Below are 19,151 nucleotides of genomic sequence, written 5' to 3' on the forward strand. Positions count from 1 at the left end.
AAACTATCTTTTATATCAATAAAGCCTAGTACAAAACCGTCACGGTATTTAATAGCTCCAAGTTAACCGACGGATTATTATTGTGTGTATAAGTTATCAAATACAAGATTGTGACGAGAATCAATTTCGAGTCCATATTGTAAATAATATAATTAGTCCTGACCATAACAATTATGCTATCTTAATGTAATAACATCTCGACAAAAAGACTGGCTACGATGGAAGCACTAAGTTCTAACTTAGTGTGGAATATCTAACGAAATATCAGCCGGACTTTTAATTTATACTTACCAAAAAAATGCTATTTCGTTAATTTTTTTTAGATCAGAAATAAGGCCGTTAGTTTTCTCCGATTTGATTGTCATATCAGGGCCTTTTATAGCTGACTATAAAAGAATGGGCATGGGCTTTGCTCATTGTTGAAGGCCGTACGGTGACCTATAGTTTTTAATGTCTGTCACGTTCATTTTGGTCTCTTGTGGACAGTTGTCTCATTGGCAATCATACCACATCTTCTTTTTTATAGGTTTGAACGTAGTTTTCAATTTAGACTCGTGTATATATGCGAAAGCAAATTTACAGATCTAACATTGTTGGGTTGATGTTTAGACGAGTTGTATATATATATATATATATATATATAAGTACGTCTGAGTCAGTGACAACCCTACAACAGATGTATCCATCGGATCGCCATCAATGATGGTGATACATGGCTGTGTACATAATGTATATACAACTCGTCTAAACATCAACCCAACAATGTTAGATCTGTAAATTTGCTTTCGCAAATTTTTGGTTCTTCCCTCGCCGGGATATATACAACTCGTCTAAACATCAACCCAACAATGTTAGATCTGTAAATTTGCGTTCGCAAATATATACAATAAAACGAGCGTTTAAAAAACGAATACATACAAAAACAGTCTTATAACCTATGGAGTTAATCAATGTCTATTAGCATCATCTTAATTTTTTCTTAAAAAAAACCTCTTAGGATTTGTAATTTACAAATCCTTGGTCTAAGACTATTTAATTAACATCCCTTTTAGAATTTGGATCGCAATTCCTTTACCAGCGTGCTCCTACCTCAATGAATAAAAGAAGTGGAAGGGTTTTTTTTACCAATAAAATGTCTTTTAACTAGTTAGTCCCTTTCCCAGATTATAATATCCTTATCTTTTACACCCTCCCCCCTTTTTTACAATTTCAATTTTCATATGTATTTACAAATAATGAAGGAATTTGTATATTAGAGTATCTTCACTATACAAATCCTTGGTCGTGAACTGGTTTTGATTTTTATGGTTGACAGGAGAAAGTATTATAACGAGAAAGTGTTTACGGTTAATGAGGCATGTGAAAAGGTCTCGATCACGTGATCGAAAAGGCGCGTAACCCACGCTAACTCGCCATCTTTTCCAGGTGACTTCCGGTTCTACATCTCTGCAACTTTGGAATCGCCTTTTACATTTGTTTTGACAAATTAAATAGCGATGGCAACCAAAACCCCCAAAAGCAGTAAGAAAACCATAATTACAACCACTACAACACAACGGACGTCAACCCCGTCCACATCTGCAGCATCATCACCCGGCCGGCGTGCGAGGTCTCCATCACCAGCACGCATCTCCCGTCAAGCAGAAAAGGAGGAGCTCTCAAGTTTGAACGATCGACTAGCAGCTTATATCGACAGAGTTAGATATCTAGAAAATGAGAATAGCCGCTTACAGGTTGCTGTAAAATCAACAGAAGAAACCGTCACCCGTGAAGTATCAAGTGTAAAACACTTGTACGAAACAGAGTTGGAAGATGCAAGAAAACTGCTTGATGACACTGCAAAGGAGAAAGCTAGATTGCAAATTGAGGCATCTAAGCTGAAGGCTGAAACAGATGAATGGAGATCTAAGTAAGAATTTGTTAATATTGGTAGATTTTTGAACTGCATAAAACAATATCTGAAGCTTGTCAATGACACTTCTCCCCAACAAAATATGTTACTGCGCTTATTCGCTGGACAATACATATTCAATATGAATTTGGTTACTTGAAAGAAGAAGAACCGGTTTCTCATTAAGACAGACTTTATACATGTACTGGACTAGCTGCAGAACATTAGCTCTTTGGTCCTTGTGTTATTTTTTTACTATTTGCGGACCATAATCTGAAAAATAAAAAATATTAAAAAAAGGACCATAAGATTTACAGTTCTATCGGGTTAAAATTTTACTGTGATTCGTCAAAATATCCTTATCGTGATTCGTCAGATGTCTCAAATAATTATCGTTAGTTCAATGTAGTTTTGAAAAAAATAGAGTGATTTGTCAAATTTAGCTGATTTTTTTATCACCTAAAAGAAAGTGTACATTTAATCGTCATGCACTAAGAATTACCGTTAATGTCATTTGGCAAGAATTTTTACAGTTATGCATCATGAAGGTACTCCCATTACTACCCTCAGTACTTGACTACCTGTGATCCCGAAGCTCTAAGGTACTTTGCATGAAGTTCTGATAACTTTTAACTATTTGCCCACCACAGAAATAGTCAAAAAATAACTTAAGGATCTAAGAGCTACTTTTCGGCAGCAAGAATAGGACATGCTAATTAATGTATCTGTGTATACACCATTGTACAAATCATATGCTGAACATGTCAATTACACTACATGTAGATTGTAGCTAAATATTGTCATTGAGTTGAACATTCAACAAACCAAACTTTAAAGTCAAAGTGTCTGGAAATAATATTTTTGAACCATAAAATGGCCATGTAAAACATAAATGGTGCACTTATAACCATGTGATTGACTTGATTCATATAAGCTAGCACGAACATTTTGTATGTGATAAAACCCAAGCATCAAAATTGCAAACATATTTAAATTGATAATTAAATTATGTAACATATGAAACATGGTCTACAATAGTTTGAAGAGAAATAAGGTATTCGTTCTGATTTAGGTACTCACAGAAGAAATGAATAGATAAAACCAAAGAAAGAAAAAATATATCAAGAAAAGATTAAAGTTTCAAAATGTTTTCTTGTATGTTTAAAACGGACGAAATTCAAATCATTTAGCATATGAGCTATTGACTATGCAAGTATGGATTTTAAATCACTTGCAAATATCAGCTGGGACTTGCCACTTTAAATAAACCTACCCAAGTCTCAGGACTCACCATAAAAATATCTGTTATACAATGTAGTAAAAACACAGAAAATGGAGGAATGAAAATGTAATAGAATTGAAAATCAAAATTTATATTCCTCCAAAATTATCATCAGTTGCTCCAAAAGTAAGAAAGTCTCCTAAAACATTTCAAAAGAGATCGTTATTTTACTTAAAACATTTTTCTAGATTCCAATTCAAGGTCTCAAAACTCAGTTGATGTTATCATATCATGGCATATTTCTTACTTTGTGTTTTATTAACAGATATTATAAAAGGGACAAGGAGGCTAAGGATGCAGAAGGACAACTACTTGGTTTACAAAAGGACTTGGCAGACTTGGAAGGTAAACTGGCTGTATCTGAACAACAAAGAAAACATTGGGAAAAGGAATATAATGTACGTAATGGTAACAATGATAATGTATATATGAAAATTTGTTTATTTTTTGTGCACCAGCTAACATTGCTAAACAAAATGTACTTTAAGCATAGATATTGTTTAGGGTTGTAATTATATTTCTTTATATCAGTGTGAAGATACTACACATCATCTCTAAATTTCTTGAATCTTGAAAAGAGGTGGTTTTGACTACCGAAAATAGCAAAGTACAATTATACATACATGTTTGTAATACAGGTTCCTTTGAACCTCCAGATTAATCCTCTTTTTCTTACCAGTTCAATGATTTGATTAGTTAACTCTGCAAATCTAGAGCATGATGTTGCATCAGAACATGTTTTAATCTTAGTAGAATTACTCATACTTGTGTGCCTTTTTCTGCAATATTTGGAGGGTCTTAAAAAAATCCTTGATTTTGAAGTTTTGAATGCCCATCTTGCTTCTTTTCACGTTTGAAAGAAATAACTGTTTAAAAAATGTACTTCTCTCTTTTCAGATTCTAAGAAAGAAAAAAAATGTAGTTTTATGTAAATCACAAGATAAAGTTTGATTTTTTTCCTTTTGCAGAAAATTAAAGGTGATATTGCAATGTTGGAAAGACAGCTTGCAACCAGTAAAAAGCAGCTGGAAGAGGAGACCTTAGCTAGGGTTGACCTACAGAACAGATTACAGACAATGAAGGAGGAACTGACCTTTAAATCACAAATGCATGAACAGGTATATCAAAGGATATTGTCATAAGTTTTGATTTTGACTCATAGAGGTCAAATATTGTATCTTTCATGGATTGTCTCCCTTTTTCAAAATTTAACAAGTCAATTATTGATATGCCCAAAAAAAGGATTACAATGAAAATGGTGCAAATATGTACTTCTTTAAATTGATATTGAACCAAAATTTGTAAATTTCAAGACCTCAATGCAAATATAAAAAGGCAGAACATCAACATGAAATTGTGACAGCATTAGTAGGCTTCAATTCTTCTTTGAAGAAAAATAAGAGCAACAATTTTCAGTAAAATGTAGACAAATTTGATTGATTTTCTAATGCTACCATTTATAACCACTTAAAAATGAAAGAAAACTTGAATCAGTTCCTTGTAGAATCATAGATTTATTTTGGCATAGGTGACATTATTTGGCCATGAAGTCAAATTAAGTGTTCCTCTCTTAAATTTGGTTTAAAAGCATGGTTCATAAAGAATTGAATTTAAAATAGTTATTATATCTAACCTATGATTAACTTTAAAAAAAACTCAAATTAAAGTTTGTTATTACAATGTACTTAATTTGTCATTAGAGTACAACAAAATCAGAATTATTTTGTTTTATTGAATTATAGACACTGTCATGATTGCTTCACTGCTAATTTACTTACACTTCTATTGACTATTATTTTACAGGAATTGAATGAAACCAGAGTAAGAACCACAAGAGAGGTGGAAGAAGTAGACTCAAGTGTAAGAATGGACTATGAGACTAAACTTCAGGATGCATTGAGACAAATGAGAGATGAAAGTGATGAGAAACTATTCGTTGGCAAACAAGAAATAGAGACAGTTTATGAAAGAAGGGTAAGAAGTTTTGATTTCTAAAGTTCTGTCATTTGAAGTATACACTATGGCTGAAAATTCTTAAAATTATTAACAGTATTATAAAAAAAAACATGTCTGTTAATTTTTCAACCAAACATGGAGAAATTGGTAAACTACTAGTAGATGCATGTATGATATCAAAATCAGACTCTAAAAACACTTTTTTAGGGGGATTTAGACTTCCAAAAAATATTTAGATATCGTTTTATTTTACGAACAAAAATGTCTACCTAGTGACTCTTTTTTCAGGACATGACTTAAACCACACTTTAATTTAAACCTATAGAATAGCACTGAGACTAAAAAGACTGGCCATAATGCACTAGGAAATTATATTAAATGTTAATCTGCTTTATCAAACAGATTGATGACCTCCAGTCCCAGTTAGAGAGGACAATGAATGATTCCACTGTACATAACCATGATGCTTATACCTATCGTAGACAAGTGGATGAACTCAATTCAGAGCTAGCAAGACTCAGGGACCAGGTATGTTAATATATATATACAGAGTAAACTTCGACTTTGGTTAAATTTGCTTTGTTCACCCACTCACAATTGGAGTGGGCACCTGGTTGGCAAAATTTGTAGTCTGCCCACCTACACAGAAGTGGGCATGCAATTTATTTTCTTGAATCAAAATTAACAAGTGTGTTCACATCAAATATTGAAATGTGATAGAATGACTCCTTGATTCTTAAAAATGGTTTGGTTATCTGTATTTATTAACTGTCTTTGTCTTCACTCTGGAAATAACTTGACCTATTTTCAACTTTTCAGGAATGATTATTGTGGATTCCCTTCCACTCATAGAATACCTATTTTCTTGCATTTAAAGAGTTCCTTCAGAAAATCGCAAAAAACATTCAATAAAAGATAATTGCAGGTTACAACACTCAATATTTTAGAAAACATTGAACCCGGAGTAGTCTTTATTTTATTGTTGATTGATATTTAACTACATATCTGGCTGTATTGTAACTTGTCTTAGCAATTGACAATAAATATTGTGAAAAACATCATTAGATGAAGTCACCGAAAATCACAAAATAGTAAGTTAAGACTTTAAATGTTTTATTTTAGAACGTTTCATTAGAAGGAAGAGTTAGAACTTTGGAAGCTCAAATAATGAAGGAACAAGATGATTTCCTAGAAAGATTAGCTCAGAAAGATTTAGATATGACGGCTCTACAAGAAAACCTTAACGAATTAACCCAAGAGTACAGTGATCTGCTTGAGATTAAAATCAAACTTGATCTTGAAATAGCCAACTACCGAAAACTGTTGGAAGGAGAAGAAGACAGGTAATTATGGAAATATTTTATGCAAACAATGCGCCATGGACACAGCTAAGTTAATAAGATTATTTAACCTAACATAAGTGAAAGGTATCCCAACAATACTTGGTTCAAATTTCCTATTATGCATAATTTAAATTTAAAACTACAAATTGTAGCTAATAGGACTTTTTCTACTGTGGATTTATTATTTTTCGTTGGATACCAATTTTTGTGAATTTCGTGGGTACAAGTGAACCAGGAAGTAAATATTCAACAAATTACAAATTTTCCATAAGTTAAAATGCAGACTTTGGCAAAACCATGAAATAAAATATCCACAAAAGTGTAAATTTGTTTAATCCCTGAAAATTGGTACCCACAAAAATAAATGAATCCACAGTAGGAGAACAAAATTTAGACAGAAGATTAAGTTATATTTTCATGAGTTGCTAAGTTAAAGTAACAGAAAAACATTGTAATGATTTTATGAAGTAACTTACAAAGCAAATAAGTTAGTACAATGTACATGTATGTCTTTTAAAGATTAAAGTACTTTACATTTCTAACCAATCTATCAAGTAATAGAATTATTCTTTACATAGTTTCAAAAGGTTAAGAGGTCAAACAAAGCATAAGAAGGAAAAGTAAGAGAAAGTTTTTGAATTTTCAGGTTTTGTTAACATTTTATAATTGGAATAAAGTTAACTTTTTCAGGAATTTTTCTGGCAAACACAATTTAATTATACATTTTATGATTTGATATTTCCAAATAAGTGTCACTGTCACAGTAGAAGGTATAATTGTGAGCTAAATTAGCCCTCAAAGCAAATGTATTTCAAACTGCATTGAAAGAGATGAACCAGAATTTGTTTGCGAAGAACCAGAAAAAAAACCTATCATAATGTGCATTTGTTTTTATTGTCAGACCTTGTGTCTTTCATTACAGAATGTGAGACATAGAAATGCTAAGACATAGAAATTCAGTAAAGCAAGCGAGACATTTCACTGTTTCCACTCTAGTGTTTAAATTAATTAAAACTGTTTTAATGTTGATTTCCTGAAAACCTTAAAAAAAAAGTTTTAAAAGTTATTTTAGTTGTGTTTTCTTACTAACCTGAATTTTGAAAACACCAATTGTATTGCAATTAAGAATTGAATGCTTCTTTTTGTAACTTTATAGGGTTGTAAAAGCGTTGACCAAAGTACATTTTGTATGAAGCGCGGAAGCGCTTCATTCAAAAATGTACGCACGGTCAAGGCTTTTACAACCCTATAAAGTTACAAAAAGAAGCATTCAATACTTATAATTACATTTTTTAGCTAGGATTATAAAAACACAATTTTCATGAATTTTAATATTTAAATTCACCTGTGCACTTTATTGTGGGACCTTGTGTGATCATGAATGAAATGTTATTGTCTCATGCAATTGCTTACGAAATAACATGTGATGTGCAATTAGCCAATCAGAATAACGTGTTATAATGAAACATACATCTAATGTAATTATTATGTGATGCAACGTTTTGTAGAGATATCCATGATCAACCTTCAATTATATGGTTGAAGTCTAATTCATTGGTATTAACCATTGCCAATCGTAGGCCTTTCTTCAGTTTTTTTGTTTGTTTGTTTTTGACTCACTGTTAAAAAGATTGGATTTTTAATGTTCTATTTTAATAGTTACAAATTAAAAAAATACTTTCGTGGTGCTAATGTCTGTAGAAAACCACAATCAGAAGATCGTAAATAAATCATACTTACAATTGTAAAATACTTTCGTGGTGCTAATGTCTGTAGAAAACCACAATCAGAAGATCGTAAATAAATCATACTTACAATTGTAAAATACTTTCGTGGTGCTAATGTCTGTTGAAAACCACAATCAGAAGATCGTAAATAAATCATACTTACAATTGTAAAATACTTTCGTGGTGCTAATGTCTGTAGAAAACCACAATCAGAAGATCGTAAATAAATCATACTTACAATTGTAAAATACTTTCGTGATGCTAATGTCTGTAGAAAACCACAATCAGAAGATCGTAAATAAATCATACTTACAATTGTAAAATACTTTTGTGGTGCTAATGTCTGTAGAAAACCACAATCAGAAGATCGTAAATAAATCATACTTACAATTGTAAAATACTTTTGTGGTGCTAATGTCTGTAGAAAACCACAATCAGAAGATCGTAAATAAATCATACTTACAATTGTAAAATACTTTTGTGGTGCTAATGTCTGTAGAAAACCACAATCAGAAGATCGTAAATAAATCATAATTACAATTGTAAAATACTTTCGTGGTGCTAATGTCTGTAGAAAACCACAATCAGAAGATCGTAAATAAATCATACTTACAATTGTAAAATACTTTCGTGGTGCTAATGTCTGTTGAAAACCACAATCAGAAGATTACAAATAAATCATACTTACAATTATATTAGTCTTAAACTCAACCTCATTGATATTTGATAATGATACTAAGAATTTCTAAATATCCTCTTATTGTGATTGTCATCAAAAATATAATAGGTAATATGAACTGCAATAGATGGAGATCAACACTTACAGTTTAGTCAGAGAAACAGGATCTTTTTATTAACCAAGTTTAGAATTTTGATAATTTGCTCTTTTTTTTAATGACCATTAAATCATATACAGGAATAATTATTAAATATGGAAATTAAACTAACAATAAATACATATATGCTGTACTATGGTTTCTCATATGGTCTCTGGTCTATAAATTTTTCATTGATAATCATACCTCATCTTCTTATTTTTATATCATTACCTTTTTCAGACTGAATATTAGTAGTATTAGTTCTTTGTCTCCTGGTACTCCTAGCAGAGGTGCTAAGAGGAAGAGAGTGGCATTGTCAGAAGAAGTAACAGAGTTTGGCGAGACGTCCAGTGGATTATCTTCCACTAGTGAGGCTACTGGTAACGTGGTTGTCAGTGATGTAGATGCTGATGGAAGTTATATACAGCTAAAAAACAACTCTGATGAGGTACATCTTAACTATGATGATTACACATATACAAAAACAGTTAAGATTGTTATATTGTTCTTATGCCCCACCTACAATAGTAGAGGGGCATTATGTGTAATGGTCTGTGCATCCATTCGTCTGTCTTTCCCGCTTCAGGTTAAATTTTTTGTGGAGATAATTTTTGATGAAGTTGAAGTCCAATCCACTTGAAACTTAGTACACATGTTCTAAATGATATGGTCTTTCTAATTTCAATGCCAAATTAGAGTTTTGATCCCAATTTTATGATCCACTGAGCATAGAAAATGATAGTGTGAGTTTCAGGTTAAAGATTTTGGTCAAGGTAGTTTTTGATGAAGTTGAAATCCAATCAACTTGAAACTTAGTACACATATTCCCTATGATATGATCTTTCTAATTTCATTGCCAAATTAGAGTTTTGATTCCAATTTCACGGTTCACTGAATATAGAAAATGCAAGTGTTCTATGAACACATTTTTGTTTTAAGTTCTAACTCAAAATATTCAAAACTATAAACTTGGAAATATTCTATAATTGGTCCATATTTGATTTTAGATTTACACTTTTAATAGATAGAATATATATGTATATTTCAGGTGGTATGGGAGTCTAAAATAAAAATGATAGAATTGGTTCATACTTTGTGCCAAAATGTAGTATCTATTGATATATGTTGAAAAATATCTTAAAAATGATAGGTCACCGTGCATTTTCTCAAGCTTCAGGGCATGACAAAATGACACATTGTGTAAGGATTATACAGGGAAAAACACAATTTTGTGATTAGAAACCAAAAAAAATGATAGAATTGTTAAATACTTAGGGAAAAGATAGCTTTCAGACAATGCTTTGGGAATATCAAAAGAAAAAAAAGGGTCACTGTACGTTTTTTCCGGCTAAAATACAAAATAGGAAAATTCCATGTAGAATCCTTCAGAAAATAATGCCAATTTAAAAAAAACAACCAAAAAAAACCAAAAATAATCAACATTTGCATAAATATTGAAATTAATGAGTTATATTCTTATAAATTAGTTTTAAAAATCTGGACCTTTGGTTCTCAGTGTTTTACAATCCAAGATGAAGAAAGACACCGATACGACCCTAAGTCAATTTGCCTCAACAGAAGTATAATTGTTGGACCATATTTTAATAAAAATCAACATTACCAAGCTTACCCCTGGAAGTATAGAACTCTGTAGAATAAAAAAATAAATTGTGAGAAGTCTAGATCCAGTTTAGATATATAGATAGGAAATTTACTTGAAAAGAATTATTTAAATTTGCACAAACAGCTAACTTAAATTTGGTTTTAGAATTAAAAATAACTGCGTATTTATTATTAGGATATTCCAATTGGAGGATGGCTGCTCAAGTTAAAACATACAGATGATAAAGATGCTGACGAAGTAGCTCATTACAAATTCCACCGCACATTGCAGTTAAAGGCTGGCCAGACATGTACTGTAAGTAGAAAATGAATATTAAAACAATATTGAAGTCTATTAAATGATTAAACACTATGAGTTATATGTTTAGTTTCTCTTTAAAAGAAATAACTAAAAATCAATATATGATTAATAGATGATTGTTGGAAGCTTAATGTCTTGATGCAAACATTTTTCCATGTTCAGGTTTAATCAATATGAAAGCTTTGGCTATACGTCTACTAATTAACAGACATAATCTAAAGATGATTTTTCAAAGCAGGAAAAAAAATGGAAATACAACTAAAGATCTATAGAGTAGTAAAAACAAGCAGACAAGGTAGTTACATAACTAAGTACTATTTACACCTAGTAATTTGCATCTCAAACCTTTAAAGTTATCAGAATATCCATGAAAGTTGGTACCCACTAAAGTAAATAAATCCATGAAATTGGGAATGGAAATGGGGAATGTGCCAAAGAGACAACAACCCGACCATAGAGCAGACAACAGCCGAAGACCACCAGCAGGTTTTCAATGCAGTGAGAAATTCCCGCACCTGGAGGTGTCCTTCAGCTGGCCCCTAAACAAATATATATACTAGTTCAGTGATAATGAACGCCATGTATATTTGTCAATCCTAGACATGTTTTGTATTTTAAGGTATGGAGCTCTGGTACTGGAAAGACACATAGTCCACCAAGTGATCTTGTCATGAAGACTCAGAAATGGTTGAAGAGCAAGGATTTGATGAAAGCAGAATTAATCAATTCTGATGGAGATGTAAGTAACTGCAGTTGACAGGAAATTACATCATCATCTTAAACTGAACAATGAATACTTTCTCCCAAATGCATAAAGTTAATTGCAATGAAAAATCTCCAGCGATTAGTGACAAACCAAGGCAATTTTTTTTAAATTTTTTTTTAAAGAATGAATGTCTGAAAGTTTCATTTAGAGAGGAACAGTTTATAACGAAACCAGTATTGATATTTGATCTAACCCAAAGTTTATCATTCTGCTTCATATGGAAAAATTACTATGGAGTAAAGTGTTACACTTGTAATCTATTAATTTTACAAGCGACTTGTATGAGAACTTCTTCGGATGCACAATTGAAACAAAGCAGATTCAGTATTTTAGATTAATGAATTTATGATAATAATGTTGCATTATGCTTTATAAATAAAATTAATTCAAGGTTAGACACATCTCTGTGTCAACAAATTATTTGTACAGAAGCAGTTGTTTATTCCATTTAAATAAAATAAATTGTATTTGCATGAATTTATAAAGATTTTATTTATTTGTGTTAAACAGGAGGTAGCTAGCAGAAAGTTGTCCAAGACGATCTCTAGAACAAGTTCCTCATTCAGAACCAGTTATGATACAACTGATTCGTCTAGAGGGGTAAGTAGGGATACTTTGCTGTTGTGTTTTTTTGTGCATATGATATGGATGTTACTGTATCCATGTGTGTATCGTACACAATTTTTTTCTGTGACACATAATTGGAAGTATACAGTACTGTAGACTCTGAAGATATTTTTTTGTCCAAATTATTTTGAAAAGAAAATTGGAAATTAATATTATTTATCGAACTTTTTTTTTAAATGTTAAAAAAGTATGATAATATGGTTGCTTAATGCCAATCTGGACAACTATTTTTAATGATAGGGTAGATATCAAAGACAGTAATTTATGAGAAAAAATATAAATGAAAAATGGCTACAACTCAAGAGAGAATATTTCAATGATAGTAGACTCAGCTTTCTGTCATTTGAAACTTCAAATTGAGAAAATAAAATGTTTTCCATATGCAGGAAACTCAGCAAAGACACTTGCTAAATATCCATGCTTCTTTGTTGATTGTTTACTACAGCTTCAAAACACAACAATTAATTAACTGCCATATTTTCATATCATAACCGACACAGAGAGAAAAAAATGACGATAATAGGATATGGATGCGTAAAAATTGTAAAATCCTGCACTAAAGACCTAAGTTTATGATATATCAGGCATTGGTTCAAGAATTGTATAAACAATATTTTTCACCAATCACTCGTTTCGTATGACTAGTTCATTCATATATTCCTGTGAAAAAAGCAATATTAAAAAATTCCTATTTTTATCACAAAATAGTCCATATTCATTCCTAATTTCTTGGTTTATTTATACTTTCAGAGAGAAAGGGAAGGATGTGCTGTAATGTAATCCTTATATTGAAGTGCTTCATATGTTCTAGCCAGGTTATATATGCAGGGTGCACTGCTAGTTCTTAACATCGTTATGTTTTATCATGTGTCCTTGTCCGGTAATTAAGTGTGAAATATCTAGCCCTCGATGGCAGAATACTTAAGTTGGGAATTTAAATACAAATGATTTAATATGAGATCACATGTCACAAATACGTTGCTCTTTATGCCAGTATTTAAGATAAGCACCCTGCATGTGACATCTGGCTAGAATACTGCCTGAGGACCAGTTGCTCCACATAGTTTATATAGAGAATAGTACACCATACATGTAATGACTGAAGAATGTAGCAAAGATGCTCCTAAAAAGAAAACCATTAAAGAAAAGACTGAGAAAAGAACAGTTTATATATGGGTTATCTCTGAAATATTGTAATTGTCTTTTACCTAAGATGTAACTTGTTATTATAAAGAAAGTTTTACGTTGAAAAACTTGTATTTGAAAGGTTGATTTTTATAAGGTTGTATTTTACAAGTACCTGTTCATTGTTTAAATTTTGAAAGAAATGTAAAGAAGGTTGTTAAGAGAGATTTATTGTGAGTGTTTTGGAAAATGAAGACTGATGGAGGCTTTTTGAGTGTTTCTCAGGGACGTTATACCTCATGTCTTATGGAATGTGTTCATTTTTCCATCAACTGTAGTCCCTTTAAATAAGTTTTTCATGGATGTCAGACAAAAAACAAATGCTATTCCATTCACAATCTTATTGAACTTGCAATATTCTGTATTGATTAAGGCAGCAAAAGCATAGAAAAATGGGGCATTAATGTCAGCTGTTCCAATTAAACACATATATACTACCCAGGGAAGGCACTTTGAAAATTGGGTACCCACCTATTAAAACATTTTTTTTTATATATCACCTGCATTTAGAATGTACTATAACTATTTGAAATTCATCCATAGTTAAGATTTTTAAGAATCTTCCCTGGGTCTTGTTTATGTCTTTAAGGAATATCTTTTTTTCTTCAGTTATTCAATTTAATTAAAGCTTAAAACTAATTTAAAAAATGAAAATACAAAATACATTTTTCATAGGATAGATTTTAGAAATATGTGGTCTCTGACTTTAATTCAAAATATTTGCTTTGTAAAGCTACGTTCCTCAGTGATTACATCTAGAATGACTATATATGTGATAATATACTTTATGTTTTTGTCTTGTGCAATGGGCTTTTTTTTGTATGATTCATTTTGGCATCTGTTCCATTATTTTGAGATTATGCATGGCTTTGTACCTTGATCTGAGGCTTAACCTGATCAATTCAATTTTCCTAGTTTTGTTTTTGAACGTCTTGCAGAAGCAAGTGTGTATTACAAATGTATCGTTGTTTGAACAAGTCATCTGATACATATCTATAAATGACTAAGAATTTTTATATGATTATTATTATAATTTTTACTATAAGATATTTATACATGTATATGTAATAGCTGATTAGTATAAGTGAAACTGTGTTAAGAAATAGATAAGCAAAAAAACGAAAGAATCTCTCTCTGTTAATAAATGTAGCTTTTGCTCCTTTCTTTGACAATTTCTATTTCTTTTATTATTCATTCATAAAGATCATGGAAACAAAATTACTTTTCATTGTAAAGGTTTTTGTGAATGCCAACAAAAAAATGTCTTTTCTATAGTCTGGATATGTTTTATGATCAACAAACAAGTAGACAACTTGTTTTCAGCTAGCTGTAGACAGCCGGTTTATTAATATCATAAATAGTACTTATGTTTGAATATATAGGGTTATATTTGCATAATATCAACCTGCTGTATCTAATTTGATGTGTAAATATTTTTATTATGTTCCTTTATTTTATTTGTTTCTTATGATCTGTTTTTATACGTTAGTAGTAAATTGTATATTGCCTAGTCGAATATTAGCAGTCAATATAATTACAAAAAGGAATTTCTTTATGTTCCAGTTTTGTGAATATACTAGGTTTTGGTGCTTTTCTTGCCTTCTAGTGCTTCTATGTATATAACAGGGTAAAATTAAATTTAAAAGACTGAAAAGACTTTTATCTCACTTGTTAATGGTGACAGTGGCACATTTTATAAAACCATTTTGTGACTTCCATATTTATTGATACAGGCCCCTCTAAGATTTTTAAGTGTAGTTAATTTTACACAATTAGTTAAAGAAAGATATAAAAATTGACCCCACCCATTTTGAAAAAGAGTATTTTAAAAATATATAAAAAGTGTCCTCATAGAAAATATGAAGTTTGCAGATACTTCTAATTCTTCAAGCAAAACAAAATAGAAATGCATAAAAGTTAGAATAATAAATCAAAAAAATTCATATCTCTGAATCCAATCAAATATTAAATTCAGTGTAGCTAGGAATAATTAATCTGTAAAAACTTTATAATTATGCATAGCTACTAGGTTTCTGCATTGTATTTTTCACATACATGTCGCTACAATACACTTTTCTCTGGTTTAGCATAAGGTAAAAGTAAATAATAAGTTTGCTTGTTCATCAGGTGAAATATAAATTCCATAAATATAGAAACCTAACGATCAAGACGGCCTTATATACAGCAATGTTTCGCCCTTTCTATGTCAGATTGGATTAACCTACAAAAACATTGCAACTCTTGAAGAAGGAAGACTAGAAAGTCGAAACTGCACTTAATAAACAAGTGAATGTAATGGCATTTAAAAGGCAGCTTTACAACATACCATCATATCTATAGTTTATATCCACATTCTATTAGTTTTATTGTGTCCCTGATGCGAAATTAATGAAACATGAAACTTATTTTTTTTTATTAATCTAGATCAGTATATTGTGAAGTTGTTCTTTATAAATGGTACTTTTGGTTAGGGTTGCATTTTATTTTTTTAATTTATTTGATTTAGGATTTAATTAAAAGCTTGGGAGGAAAATGTTTTTGTAATTTATGATTCATGCTGAAAAACTTTTAGAAATCAACAATTTTAGTGATATCTAGAAAGTCATAGAAAGAGACAGGTCTTTTTGATAGATTTTACAACTCCTTGAAATTGGGCATTTTCATTTATTATTTCATGTTGTAACCTTGGTCATCTATATATAGATTTTGTAAACATTTAAATATAGATTTTTTTTTGTCCTGGCTATAGATAATTATAATTTGAAAATAGGCTTTTTTTTAATAATCATATACATGTTCAGCTTACAAATAAAAGCGATTTTTTCCTTAGTTTCATCAAAATACTCCCTTAATACAAATACTATCTGCTACACAGATACACTATGTAGATTCTGTATTCTCTTCACTTTTTTGAATTATAAGGATGGTCCTTCTTAAGCTTATAAAATATTTTGTATGCTATTTCATTAAAATATGATGAGATGCAGATTATTAATTCTCTAGACCAGTAATTTCATGGCAAATTTTTATTTTTGATCATACAGCAGTAATCATGATACTTCTATTTCATCAATCATTGTCTGTTTTTATGCAAAGGTAACAGTTAAAAACACATGAACAACATAACAGTGCCTCTCTAACTTGGGTCAGATATCACTGAACAGAATGACTTCATATGTGGTATTTTTTGATAAGGATTAATTGTATCTTTTTATTTGATTTGATTTTGCCAAGATATGTATTTCCTGTTTTTCTTTGAAAAATAATTGGGGATAGTCTCAGCATGACAATATGTTTATTTTTTATTTGTTAAATAAACATGTTCAAGGGAAATAACTTCACATATTTTGCTTATTTAAAAAAAATATTATTTTTTGTTTGCATAAATATTTCACAAGTTGTTCAGATGATTTTGATATTATTTTTGGTGCTGTAGTTATTTTCAATATTTTGAGGGTGTTTTTGCTTGGTGAGACATAATGGACATTTGACTATAGGTGCATTACTGTAGAAATACTTCTGATACATCATTGTTTTTTGGTTATCAGTAACATCAGTATTGACTTTCACAAAAAGGGGGATTTTGAAAAATATTTAGAAATTGAAAAAAATATAATGCTGAATGAATATGCTACTGTTTATTTCAAGCTGATGTATAATTTTCAATGTCCAGCATTTCATAGAAAAGTTGAGTGTTGTAAATTAGTTTGCTTTGAGAAATTCAAATAGCGATCTAGAAAAATATAATTAAAAAGAATTTACTGAACATGAAATCTAGATTTCATAATGAACTGGGACTTTAAAACTGGTCGAGTTCAAAGTTTTTTTTTAATGATGCTTTTTAACTGCAAACTATTAATTAAATCCCGATATTAAAAGCAACCACAGGTTTTTCGCTGATAATATTGGTTAAGCAGCTTGTAAAATAAATAAGTTTCCAAATCAAGACTTATTACAATTTGAGACTTTTTAGTTTAAGTAAACCAATTGATATAGAAATACATATTTTGCACATAAATATTTGTGTTTGAAAAGTTCAAAACCCTGCTACCAAATTGTTGTATTTGAACCAAAACTATCTGGTTGTGACTCTTTGACCATTACTGACCATTAACCATGTTTACACTGTGTTTTATCTATTTATCATTTAGTTTTATATGTTCAAGATAAACAAAAAATGCTTCTATTTAGAAAAAATAAAAATCTGATCATTCTTATTCAGTTGTTTTGTGTCTTAGTTGGTGTATTGTATTAATTAGTATCACTTGTAACATTCTTGATGTACTAAGTTGTACATGAGAGAGAAAAAAATTAAGAAGATGTGGTATGATTGCCTACACGACAACTCTCCAAAAGAGACCAAAGGACAGTATATCCTTCAACAATGAACAAAACCCAAACTAAATAGTCAACAAAGACCCTGAAAAGACAAAATGTAAAGGAAATCGAACTAAAAACTAATGTCCTGATTTATAAACAAAAATAATGAACAAAAACAAAGATGATGTACAACAAAGAACCACAACCACTGAATTACAGGCTCTTGGTCTTAGACAGACACATAAATAATGTGTCCAGGTCCAAGTTTTATGAAGTCAGCAACCCTCTCCATCTTGGAACAGTGGTGTAACAGAACAACATAAGAAGAAACTATAAAAAATAGTTAAAAATGGCTCAACTCATCAGATACATGTAGATTCAAGGCAGGTACACATCTCAAAAAAAAACATGAGTGGACCCAACAGTTCTAATGCATCACCACAACAAAAAGACACATTATGTACAGATCTGGGTGCACTCACAAATACTGAAAGCTAGTCCAAAGCCAATAACCACTGAAATATTAATCCATCCATATCCCAACACTAAATGAATTTAGTACAAAGTCAATAACCACTGAAATATTAATCCATCCATATAACAACACTAAATGAATTTAGTACAAAGACAATAACCACTGAAATATTAATCCATCCATATAACAACACTAAATGAATTTAGTACAAAGACAATAACCACTGTAATATTAATCCATCCATATACCAACACTAAATGAATTTAGTACAAAGACAATAACCACTGTAATATTAATCCATCCATATCCCAACACTAAATGAATTTAGTACAAAGTCAATAACCACTGAAATATTAATCCATCCATATACCAACACTAAATGAATTTAGTACAAAGACAATAACCACTGTAATATTAATCCATCCATATACCAACACTAAATGAATTTAGTACAAAGACAATAACCACTGTAATATTAATCCATCCATATAACAACACTAAATGAATTTAGTACAAAGACAATAACCACTGTAATATTAATCCATCCATATACCAACACTAAATGAATTTAGTACAAAGTCAATAACCACTGAAATATTAATCCATCCATATCCCAACACTAAATGAATTTAGTACAAAGACAATAACCACTGAAATATTAATCCATCCATATAACAACACTAAATGAATTTAGTACAAAGTCAATAACCACTGAAATATTAATCCATCCATATAACAACACTAAATGAATTTAGTACAAAGACAATAACCACTGAAATATTAATCCATCCATATAACAACACTAAATGAATTTAGTACAAAGTCAATAACCACTGA

General features: G+C 30.5%; 1 protein-coding gene across 1 annotated transcript; it reads left to right on the top strand.

Annotated features, from left to right (window-relative positions):
- Positions 1-1,379: 1,379 nt before the first annotated feature.
- On the top strand, positions 1,380-17,736 carry LOC134715788 (lamin-B1-like). Its single transcript, XM_063578235.1, has 11 exons — positions 1,380-1,909; positions 3,439-3,571; positions 4,142-4,291; positions 4,977-5,147; positions 5,532-5,657; positions 6,252-6,472; positions 9,258-9,465; positions 10,816-10,935; positions 11,561-11,680; positions 12,218-12,307; positions 13,085-17,736. Exons 1-11 carry the CDS (start codon positions 1,497-1,499, stop codon positions 13,112-13,114), a joined length of 1,782 nt encoding a protein of 593 aa, XP_063434305.1. The 5' UTR covers positions 1,380-1,496; the 3' UTR covers positions 13,115-17,736.
- The last annotated feature ends 1,415 nt before the right edge of the window (positions 17,737-19,151 follow it).

The sequence above is a fragment of the Mytilus trossulus genome, chromosome 4 (genome assembly GCF_036588685.1).
Source record: "Mytilus trossulus isolate FHL-02 chromosome 4, PNRI_Mtr1.1.1.hap1, whole genome shotgun sequence".
NCBI lineage: Eukaryota > Metazoa > Mollusca > Bivalvia > Mytilida > Mytilidae > Mytilus > Mytilus trossulus.